The sequence below is a fragment of the Pan troglodytes genome, chromosome 2 (genome assembly GCF_028858775.2).
Source record: "Pan troglodytes isolate AG18354 chromosome 2, NHGRI_mPanTro3-v2.0_pri, whole genome shotgun sequence".
NCBI lineage: Eukaryota > Metazoa > Chordata > Mammalia > Primates > Hominidae > Pan > Pan troglodytes.
In genome coordinates this window covers 143,737,262-143,749,459 of record NC_086015.1, presented here as the reverse complement: position 1 = coordinate 143,749,459, position 12,198 = coordinate 143,737,262, and the positions used below count along the sequence as shown (strand labels likewise).

At 41.2% G+C, this 12,198-nt stretch overlaps 1 protein-coding gene and 1 long non-coding RNA gene across 3 annotated transcripts in view; one reads left to right on the top strand and one right to left on the bottom strand.

Moving 5' to 3' along the window:
* The window catches only part of CLSTN2 (calsyntenin 2), a 639,289-nt gene that overhangs the window by 40,061 nt on the left and 587,030 nt on the right, over window positions 1-12,198 (bottom strand). For both annotated transcript variants that reach the window (XM_526327.8, XM_016942061.4), the window contains one exon: window positions 3,364-3,526. In XM_526327.8, the coding sequence (XP_526327.5) occupies window positions 3,364-3,526 (163 nt within the window). The remainder of the gene's footprint in view (window positions 1-3,363; window positions 3,527-12,198) is intronic.
* Window positions 5,766-12,198, top strand: part of LOC107970787 (uncharacterized) — a 101,726-nt gene continuing 95,293 nt past the window's right edge. Inside the window, exon 1 of the long non-coding RNA XR_010155807.1 lies at window positions 5,766-6,583. This is a non-coding gene — a long non-coding RNA (uncharacterized LOC107970787). The remainder of the gene's footprint in view (window positions 6,584-12,198) is intronic.

Sequence of the window (12,198 nt, the reverse complement as noted above, 5' to 3'; positions counted from 1 at the left end):
GGGCAGTGAGACACAGTGAAAAGAGCATAGGCATTGGAGGCTTGAGGTTGGGCATATTCAATTGAGTGACTTTGGGTAAACTCCTTCATCTCTGAGCCTCAGTTTCCTTATCTACAAATTGTGACGAATAACATTTTATTTCAGAACTGTGAACACCCCATGTGTATAAAGGGCCTCCTTGCAATTACAGCTTTTAAAGTTTCCACAAGGAAACAACATAAGGCACTTCTGCTCACAGTTAATTTGCCAAAGCAAGTCCCATGACCACACCTAACTCTAAGGGAGATCAGTCCTAGCATATATCTGGAAAAAGGACCAAAAATACTTGGTGAACACCCTTGTCATCATTCTGTCTACTATGTTCTTTGAAAGTCAATGTATACTTGGGTTTCCCATTTGAAATCATTTTTGTGGAATGGATTTTAAATAAATTGTAATGAGATACAATAGTAGAGCAGCTATTTATGGAGTGACAATGTCCTCTTCAGATGTAGCCTAGAAGGATACTAAGGAAGGAAATATCTTCCGGGGAATGGAATAAAGGGCCACAAATAATATTTCCCACCCTAAGGGAGGGGCCCTTATAACATCTGCCCCAAGGGATTTCAGAATTGCTGTGGACCAAAGACTGCTGTATTTCTCCCTCTTAGTGAAAGAGTTTTCTGGTTGGTCTGCCTCATTCTACTGTTGTATGGTATGTGTGCACGTGCACGTATGCAGATGCATGAATGTGTGTATGTTGGTGGGGAGGGCATGGTGGTTGCTTTGGTGGAAAGTAATTTGTCCTGTTAGTATATAGGTCTCCACATTAAGTGCAGCTACAATGTGGCCTGCTGTAGGCCTCCGTGCATCTCACTCTGATGAGGCAATCACTAGAAATCACTCGGAAAGCTTGGACATTGAGCCTGGAACCAGAAAGAAGTGAGAATGTGGGCATGTCCCATTTAAGGAAGGATGGGAGTATTTTCTACGTGGGAAAGAGAGCCAAACAAATATCTATTGGCCTGGTGGACAAACTGTGGTGTTCATCAATGTTAATACAATATTTTCATTTTTTCTTCTAGATACAGTGTAGATTTCATTTTCTTGCCCTGATGTAGTTAGATGTGGCCTTCTGACTTGCTTTGGCCAATAAAATATGAATAAAAATTATTGGCATCACTTGTAGGTGGAAGCTTTAAGAGTTTGTGCACGATTTGCCATGTTTTCTTTTCCTCTTGCTACATATCCAGCCACGCAATGTGGCTGCTCTGTCTACTGACTGTGGATAAGGCGGAAAAGAACTCTCACTGATTTTCAGTAAATATGAAGTGAGAATTATTTTAGGAACTGAGAGTTGGGGCTTGTTGTCATTGCAGTGCAACTTAGCTTATTCTTATTGATTTTAGTTCCTTATAAAATCACATTTTATTTTGTGGGGCTACTTCCCCACTCTGGGCAGTAGGCATGTAACTCAGCAGCAGTTGCTGTAGCTGGCCTTGCAGACATGGGGGTGGGTTTCCATTGCACACTGGGGTGACAGGGATTCAAATGTGGTTTCTGAGGGGCTCTTGAGAAGAAGCACGGTAACATGGAAGGGGACATGATTAGGGCAGTGTTTTCTTAGGGGCATTATCCAGGCTATGTTCCATAACACCCACAGGCTGGTTGGAGTGTGTCTGGCTAGGGCACTAAGCCACACCAGGGGAACATTTCTCTAGCATAGTTGTGTTCAGTGTTATTGATTCCTGTGCAACCTCTGAATCACTGCCCTGCTATACTAAATAGTTTCATGAACTCTTGCCATGTGACACGGTCTACCTGGCATTCTGGGGAGCCTGCAACTGAAGATACTCTCATTGCCAAGCTCTACTGAAATATTTAATAAACATTTTGCTATCATGTGACACATGTGAGACATCAAGTAGGTGGGCTCAGCTCAAAAACACTTTCTTTTGCCTCATTTATACCTTATCTCCTTCCTGGGTTTTGAATCTCTAGTGCTTCCAGGCTGCACTGTATGTACTCCTTTCCATCTTCTTTTACATGGAGCTGCCCATAACTCACTTTGTCCAACCTACAGGGGCATGTGTCAGTCCTAGTTCACTCATAGGTCAGTTGGTCTTCTGAAGGCATATTCTTTTTTTTTTTTTTGAGACAGAGTCTCGTTCCATCGCCCAGGCTGGAGTGCAGTGGCATGATCTCAGCTCACTGCGAGCTCCACCTCCCGGGTTCATGCCATTCTCCTGCCTCAGCCTCCCGAGTAGCTGGGACTACAAGCACCCGCCACCATGCCCGGCTAATTTTTTGTATTTTTTAGTAGAGACGGGGTTTCACCGTGTTAGCCAGGATGGTCTCGATCTCCTGACCTCGTGATCTGCCCGCTCTGGCCTCCCAAAGTGCTGGGATTACAGGCATGAGCCACTGTGCACGGCCGGCATATTCTTATACTATAGCCCACCTCTATCCCCAGCCCCTCATGGTGAAGAGTCAAAGTCACAAATCTTGGTGATTTTCACAGAATCCATCAACACAAGGTTGTGCCACATCTCAAAGTACTAATCTGCTTATTTGGGGAGCATTTTCATATCCTTCTGCTCTCTTACTGGTACTTCAAAGCATACCCAGCCCTTAAAGGAGCTGAAACAAAGACTCCAGCAGACCTGAGTGAGAGACAGAAAGATCACATGCATGTTTGGAGAGCCGGGTTTCCTGATCCCAAGGAGATTAGCCTGGGTTTGGGGATTAGGAGAGAGGCAACAGCACAGGAAGAGAGGAAGGGGCAGACACCTTCAAGTGGGAAGGCATAAAGGGCCTCTGTCCTTAGATGCCAGGGAAGGCACTGAGGGCTGAGCTGACCTTGAGCGTGGCTTTCTGTGGCCTCGTGGCTTGTGGACAAGCTGCCTTCCACAGCTCTGGGCAAGCCCTGGGCATTTGTGAGTTCCCAGAACAGAGGGTTTGGGGCTTAAACAATTTGTGTGGGGATAAAGGGAGATCCTTAGTTCCTGATCAGCCTAGCACTCATCAGAGCCAACCAGAAGTTTGAACACAAGATTCTATACTCAGTTTTTTTCTCTGTATTGCCCCAGTTTGGAAATGAATAAGACTTCAAAATAATAAAATACATTAGAAACTCAGAGACAACCATGAAACTGCTCATGTCGATCTAAAAATCAAAATCTGGCCTTAAGCTTGTTATTATACAATACGTTTAGTTTGTGGATTTATACTTATTTTTATATGTCTTGCATTTTTTTTTTTTTTGTAAGGGGTAGTAATTTTTCTAGCCTATTCTCACACCACTTGCTTTTCCTTTTTCTCTACCGGTATCTTCCAACAACGATTCACAAACAGGTCAGAGAAAAGGGTTTCACTTAGGATTACCTTGCCAACAAGCGCCGACTGTGAGTTGCATGGCTATGTGAGATGGATGAATGGGCCAGTCGTTGGTCACCAGGTATGGTTCATATGTTGCTCCATCCATGTATAAGGTTACCACAGGAAACTCCACATTGATGACATAGTAGTGCCACTCTTTGTCACAAATCTAAGAAAAGGAAAGAGAAGCAACATTTAAAATTGAATATGTAATAAAACATCAAACAGGCTTTTACTCTATGAAAGGAGAACAACACATTTTTTGGTCAACAATTTTTATTGCAAAGCACTCAAGGAATATAACAGTTGACATACACTGAAGTTATAGAAGCTCATCATCAAACATGATGGGGCAAACTGTGGGAAAGAGAAACACCCAAGAATCCGATATCAGGCAGATAGTGGATGATGGGGAGATTTTCAGCCTTACCATGGTGCACCTGGGGAGGCAGAGAAGAACCACAAGTGGGTCCTACTGGCCTGGACTCAGTACAGGGCACCCTTTCACAACCTTTTAAACCCAAGACTCCTGGTCTCAGGGCTGGGAATCTTGTGTCAAAATTTCCAGTTGGCTCTGATTATTGCTAGGCTGATCAGGAACCAAGGATCTCACTTTATACCCACACAAGTTGTTGAATCCCCAAACCCTCTGTTCTGGGAAACCACAAGTGCCCAGGGCTACAGAAGGCAGCTTAGTGGATTAGTGGAGATGCTGGGGGGCGGGAAGAGAGTCACAATTCTTAACCTCAAGGGACTGAACTCATACAGCATGAGACAAGATAGAAACCAAGATGGGCATGTCTTGGAAAGGGAGATGGGAGGCATGACAGGTGGCAAGACTAGAGAACGATGCCACCCCCGGTCCTATCCCTAAGCAAGTGCCTTGGGAGTCATGCTGGACTCTCCTTCACACTCCCTCTAATCCCCCCACACCCTGTGGAGGACCCCTCTGAAATGTCTCTCATCTGCATCCTCTTGTCTCCATCGACTCTGCCATCTGTGGCAGAGGAGACAGATGAGTTCTGAATGAAGGTGACCCCAAGGTGAGGGCATCAAAGCCCTCCCTACAATTCCATGCTGGATTAAATATGCTGTTTCTCATGAATAGATAACACCAACAGGGATGCTAAATAATCTTTCTCCTTTCAGTTTGAAATAAGATTTTTTTCATTAATGTTCTTTTTATATTGTCCTGTCTCATGTCTCAGAAAACTGCTCCTTTTGAAGCCCATTAGTCTGATAAAGCCTGATGAATATTTTAGGGGACTTCGGAAGGTAAGCAGGAGGGGTCCAGACAGATCTCTGTGAAGTTCTGTTATACTCAGTGAGAGGTCCTGACCCAGTTTCCACTCCCCTCATGCTCGGTGCCCTGGACCAAACCCTGGGCTGGGTGCAGGGCTCTCAAGCTAGGCCTGTTATTGGGGTGGGGTGACCCCAAGACATACAGGTGGCACACAGGCAGACCTGAACACAGAGTGCAGGGCTGATAGACTAGTAGAGAACTACATATTTGAATCAAGCACCGAACCCAAAGGGGTAGGAGCACCCTGGGCTTGGGGTTTGCAATCAAGGATAGCCAAGCAACAGAGGTAACCTGGAATGTGGTTCACATCCTGAGGATATTCCCAGAGGTATCTGGAAATCTCTGGTCAGGCCCTGGGCAGGGAGGAAGCGGGTGACAGTGAGGTAACCCTGACCATAGCCCATGCCCTGTGGAATGTAGGTAGAGTGCCAAGAACCAACCAGACAGCACTCGGGGGCTCCCCCATCCTGGCCTCCATCACTGCCCTCACGGTGACCATCCTCTCTGTGTGACTGGCATGTTGAATCCATGTGCTTTAGCTGGCTCTACAGCAATCCACATCTGCTGAAGCTGGATGGAGAATAATCCTCTGGCATTATTTCATTTACAACACTTAGCATTTTGGTAGGACAACATAAACAATTGCAAAGAAGAAGTAATTCTATAACTCAACAGTAGCAGCATCCCCTCTCAACATTACAATGTTTTTCCTAGGTGTTTTTTCTCCAGTTCTTCCAAAGTGTGCTAGATTGAACAACAGCCCCCATGATGCGCAGCATAAAAACAGTGATTCTCAAACTATAATAACTTTTCAACCTTACTGAAAAATAGAACTTTTCTATTTATAGCATTCCTATAAACATCCGTGAAACAACAGCTGGGAAAGGTCTATTTGGATCACACTGCATAAGAATTTGAGAGTTTGCATATTTCATTTAGCATCAGCACTAAAATGCCTTTAAAAATTTCATTTTAAGTAGCTGTGTAATATGGCTATATACTATACTTATTTCCAGATATTAATTATGTAACAGCTATTATAAATGGTATTATAATGAATTTCTTGTGTATAAATATTTGTTTGCATTTCTGATTATATCCTTAGGAAAGATTCCGGGAAATGGAATTACTGGGTCAAAGGCTGGAGGTATTTTTAAGACTCTTGATACATATTATCAATGTTTTTTTCTGCAAAGGTTACGCCTATTTATACTCCTACTCACAGAGGGTAAGAGAGCTTATGCATGGCACCCTTGCCACACTGAGTAATAAAAAATAAATAAAAATCCTGTTACTATAAAAGGGACACATTTTATCTCATTTTAATATGGGTCACAAAAGATGGCAAGGTTTATATTCTCCAACATCAACAGGGAGAGCATTGTTGGTGTGAAGAACAGCCTCAGCCAAGAGTCAAAGGTAGGAATGCTTGGGAGCTGCCCCAGTGAGCTCCTAATTGGGCGTCTAAACAATCTTTTAGCTCATACAAAGCTTATGCCTGCAGAGTTTTTCCACCAAGTAATCTGTGACAGCAGCTAAAGGAAATGCCTAATTAGGGTTTTATAAATGTGGATCTATGATCAGGAAGAGACCTACATTGACCCTCTGCTAGAACTGCAGGGACAAACTGTAATTGAAAAATGATCAAGCCAGGAGGCAGCTAAAATAAATGTGTCAATGCATAGTTCAACCAAGAAAGAAGAAAATTCAGCAAAGTGACCTTTCCTTGGGGGAGAGAAGAACTTCAATTCCCGACTGTTCATGAATCACTGGTGTATCCAGCCGCACCAAGAATGTCCAAGCTCCAAGAATGTCTGACACCATCCCCTAGAATGATGCCTGAGGCCTTGCCTAGTCCGAAGACACATGAATCTCTGGACACCTGCAGATGTACTCCCACGGCAGGCAGCTGCAGCATAGCTGGTAAGTGACTCAGAGACCAGAGACCCAGGGATACACGTTCAGGAAGGGTAGCAGGGACAACGCCAAAGGAGGTCTGAGTTAGGAGTGTGCTGGAATTTCAGTGTGAGTCAGGGGCCAGGGAAGCCTCCCATGAGATGAGGAGGAGAAAATCAGGTGAGAGGTTCTCTGTGTAGTTTCTGACTGGTTGATCCAAGTGTTATATAAGTGGCCAAATTGGAAGTTCTGACTTGGTTTCCTCAGGAAATCAGGTGTTTTTGAATGCAGCTATTCAACCTAAGATACATTCACCTACCAACTACTATCTGTCAACTATTATGTCTACTAGGCGCTGCAAGAGATACAGAAGTTATGAGATAGGTCCTTTGCTTTCAAGATTTTCAATCTAATGGAGGGGCTGTATCAAGTACACAAAATCTTCAAATGTAATGAAACTTGAGATAAGTGTTGTAGACCAGGTGCAAGGCACTGTGAGGTCCCAGGGAATGGAGAGATTCTTCTCACCTTGGAGAAGGTGGAATTTAGGGTGGATATTGAAGAACTGTTAATATTTCATTAGGAATAGATGGCAAGTAATAAATTCTAAGGCAATGAAGCAGAAACCTCTTATTCCTCTATTCATTCATCTTTTGTTGTCAGAGCCACTAGGTTTGGGGACATATAAAGATATACACATTCACTCATTCGTTAACTCCTACAGACATTTACTAAATGCACATCCTACTTTGTGAACAAAAAAGCACCCGCCTTTATGGAGCTTATAGTCATGGAATTGACAAAAAGGCTTATAACAGATCGGGGTTCATATCCAGCACAGATTTGTGCAAGGTGCCATGTTAACCCTGTTGAGGTAGATGAGGATGACAGAGTTTGGGGTTGTCAGGCTGCATTTGCGAAAGGTGAAGAGTGTGCAATAAGGCTGCAAGGAGAGATCTGAAACTGAGGACTTGGATTGCTTTTATTCTGTAGGCAATGGGAGATCTGGAGGCTTCTAGGTGGGAGAAGGGGGTGATAGTCATAAAAACAATCCATCAATCTTGGAAGATGCTTTTCAGTATTGAAGCAGCTTTTCATATTCCTCCTTATACTATTTAATCTTCACCACAACCCTATAAAATAGGAGGACCAATTCTGTCTTAGGCACTATTAGAAAATTAAGGAGAAAGAAATGACATTATTTTTCAAGATAATTTCAACTTTTATTTTAGATTGAGGGGTACATATGCAGATTGTTACATGGGTATATTGTGTGACTCTGAGGTTTGAGGGACAAATGATCCTATCACACAGGTACTACCCAAGCATAATACTCAATAGGTGGTTTTTCAACCCATTCCTCTCTCTTTCCCTCCCCCATCTATTAGTCCCAGTGTCTATCATTCCTATATTTATGTCTATGGGTATCCAGTGTTTAGCTTCCACTTATAAGTGAAAAAATATGGTATTTGGTTTTCTTTTTTTGTGTTAATTTGCTTAGAATAATGGCCTTTGGCTCCATCTATGTTGCCACAAAGGACATGATTTAATTCTTTCTTATGGCTGCATAGTATTCCATGGTGTATATGTACCACATTTTCTTTATTCAGCCCACTGTTGATGGGCACCTAGGTTGGTTCCATGTCTTTGCTATTGTGAACAGTGCTGCGATGAACATACAAATGCATGTGTCTTTTTGGTAAAACAATTTGTTTTCTTCTGAATATCCAGTAATGGGATTGCTGGGTCAAATTGTAATTCTGTTTTAAGTTCCTTGAGGAATTTCCAAACTGCTTTCCATAGTGGCTGAACTAGTTTGCATTACCACTAACAGTATATTCCTTTCTCTCCATAGCCTTGCCAGCATCTGTTATTTTTGATTTTTTAATAATTGCCATTCTGACTGGTATGAGATGATATTTCTTTGTGGTTTTGATTTGAATTTTTCTGATGATTAATGATGTTGGGCATTTTTTTCATATTTTTGTTGGCCAATTTTACATCTTCTTTTGAGAAGTATCTGTTCATATCCTTTGCCCATTTTTAAATGAGATTATTTGTTTTTGCTTGTTGATTTATGTTCCTTGTAGATTCTGGATATTAGAATTCTGTTACATGCATAGTTTATGAATATTTTCTCCCATCCTGTAGGCTGTTTACTCTGTTGATAAATTCTTTTGCTATGAAGAAGCCCTTCAATTTAATTAGCTCCCACTTGTCAATTTTTGTTTTTCTTGCAATTGCTTTTGGGGACTTAGCCATGAATTCTTTGCCAATGCTGATGTTGAGAAGGGTAGTTCTTAGGTTTTCTTCTAGGATTTTTATAATTGGGGTTTTATATTTAAATCTTTAACCCATTTTGAGTTAATTTTTGTATATGGTGAGAGGTAGGAGTCCAGCTTCATTCTTTTCCATATGGCTAGCCCGTTATCCCAACACCATTCATTGAAGAGTGTCCTTATTCCATTGTTTATTTTTGTCTATTTTGCTGAAGATCAGATGGCTGTAGATGTGCAGGTTTATTTCTGGGTTCTGTATTCTGTTCCATTGGTCTATGTGTCTGTCTTTGTACCAGTACCATGCTGTTTTTATTACTGTTGCCTTATGGTATAATTTGAAGTCGAGTAATGTGATGCCTCCAGTTTTTTTTTGTTGTTGTTGTTGTTGTTTTGCTCAGTATTGCTGTGGTTGTTGTTTTTTGTTTGTTTGTTTCATATAAATTTATGAGTAGATTTTTCTAATTCTGTAAAAAATGACATTGGTATTTTGATAGGGATAGCATTTAACATATAAATTGCTTTGGGCAGTATGGCCATTTTAATGATATTGATCCTTCCAATCCTTAAGCATGAAATGTTTTCCCATTTCTTTGTGTCATCTCTGATTTCTTTCAGTAGTGTTTGGTAGTTTTCTTTGCAGAGATCTTTTACCTCCTTGGTTAGACGAATTCTTAGGTATTTCATTTATTTTGTGGCTATTGTAGATGGGATTGTGTTCCTGATTTGGTTCTCAGCTAGAACATTATTGGCATATAGAAATGCTACTAATTTTTGTACATTAATTTTGTACCCTGAAACTTTATCAGTTTCAAGAGCCTTTTGGTAGAGTCTTTAGGGTTTTCTAAGTAAGGAATCATATCATTTGAAAAGAGAGATGGTTGAATCATATCATTTGAAAAGAGAGATGGTTTGACGACTTCTTTTTCTATTTGGATGCATTTTATTTCTTTCTCTTGCCTAATTGCTCTGACTAGGACTTCCAGTACCATGTTGAATAGGTGTGGTGAGAATAGGTGTCCTTGTCTTGTTCTAGTTCTCAAGGGGAAAGGTTCCTCTTGGGCTTTTCTCCATTTAGTAAAATGTTGGCTGTGGGTTTGTCATAGATGGCCTTTAATATTTTGAGATATGATCCTTTGATGCCTAGTTTGTTGAGGGTTTTTATCATGAAGGGATGTTGGATTTTATCAAAGGCTTTTTCTGCATCTATTAAGATAATTGTGTGGTTTTTGATTCTGTTCACATGGTGAATCACATTTATAGATTTGCATGTGTTGAATCAACCTTGCATCCCAGGAATAAAACCTTCTTGAATGTGGTGACTTAACTTTGTGATGTGCTGCTGTATTCAGTTTGCTAGTATTTCATTGGGGATTTTTACATCTATGTTCATCATGGATATTGGCCTGAAGCTTTCTTTTTATGTTGTGTCTCTGCCAGATTTTTGTATCAGAATGATGCTAGTTTCACAGGATGAGTTAGGGAGGAGCTCCTTCTCTTCAATTTTTTGGAATAGTTTCAGTAGGATTGGTATCAGTTCTTTGCAGATCTGATAATGGGCTGTGAATCCATCTGGTCTAGGGCTCTTTTTGGTTAGTAGGTTTTTAAAATCTCAGAATTCATTATTCGTCTGTTCAGGTTTTCACGTGCTTCCTAGTTCAATCTTGGGAGATTGTGTGTTACCAGGAATGTATCCACTTTCTCTAGATTTCCTAGTTTATATGCAGAGAGGTTTTCATAATGGTCTCTGAGGATCTTTTGCTTTATGTGGGATTGATTGTAATGTCATCTTTGTCATTTCCAATTTTGTTTGTTGGGGTCTTCTCTTTGTATTTGTTAATCTAGCTAGTGCTCTATCAATCAATCTTGTTCTTTCGAAAAAGCAACTCTTGGTTTTATTGATCTTTTGTATGGACTTTTGGGTCTAATTTTGTTCAGTTCTCCTCTGATGTTAGTTATTTCTTTTCTTCTGCTATATTTGGGGTTGGATTGTTCTTTTTCTCCCCTTCTTCCTCTAGGTGTGATGTTAGATTGTTAAATTGAAATCTTTCTAACCTCTTAATGAAGGCATTTTAGTGCTATACACTTTCCTCTTAACACAACTTTAGCTGCATCCCAAAGACTTTGGTAAGTTGGGTCACTATTTTCAATAATTTCAAGGAATTTTTTGATTTCTGCCTTAATTTTGTTGTTCACCCAAGGGTTATTCAGGAGCAAGTTGTTTAATTTCCATGTTTTCTTGCAGTTTTGAGAGATCTTGGTATTGATTTCTATTTTTGCTGCATTGCAGTCTTGAGAGTGTGCTTAGTATGGTTTTGATTTTTTTGTATTTATATTATTGAGACTTGCTTTATGACTGAGCATGTGATTGATCTTAGAATATGTTCCATGTGCAGATAAGAAGAATGTATGTCCTGTGGTTGTTGGGTGGAGTAGTCTGTAGATGTCTCTTAGGTCCAGTTGGTCAAGTGTCTAGTTTAATGCCAGAATTTTATTGTTTGTTTTCTGCCTCAATGATCTGACTAACACTGTCAGTGGGCTGTTGAAGTCCCTCACAATTGTGTGGCTGAAATGACGTGATATCTTAACTCAAGGAACATATAATCTTATTGTAAGTTAGAACTAACATACACACCACTGTGGGCTTCCACATATGGCCTCTTATATTTTCACTTCACACGTAACCAATGTCAGCTTCACATGCTCACTTCCAAATCAGGATCTTGAGCAGAGAATCATCTTCTAAATGGTGTACTTGCATGTCAGAGTATCTCCAAATTGCCCCACTTGGATGTTCTACAGGTACTTCAAACACACTGTGTCCAAGTTTGAGTTCAGTGTTTCCCATGCTACAGCCTAGCCTGCTCCCTCTCCTGTGATCCCTGGCCTCAGTAAACACTCCCTCATGCAATCTGTTATCCAAGCCAGAATACTGCCATTGCTTTTGAATTCCCCTACTCTTTCTCCACTTCCTTTACCGCACAGTTCTGACAATGCTTTCGTCTTATCTATTCTCCCCCCATTCCTGATCTGTGCTTACAATACCCACTAGAGAGGGAAAGAGTTGGATGGAGGGGTGACTGATTGAGAAAGTGAGTCTGAGACAGGCTATTGCAAGACAGAAAGGATTTGAACAGGGGAAGAGGACCATTTGTAGCAGGAGAATAATGAGAGGGCTTTGATGTGAGTGTGGTTGAACAGAGCGAACAGTCTGCTAAGTGACCAGCTGCCCTGGGGTTTGAGGAACCACAGAATGAGACAGACAGGATAGCGAAAGGGATTGGTACAGGCCAAGTCTTTGGGTAATGAGTTGGGTATCACAGCTGCTTCATGAATTTCTAGGGAATCATGTTCTGACGAATCATG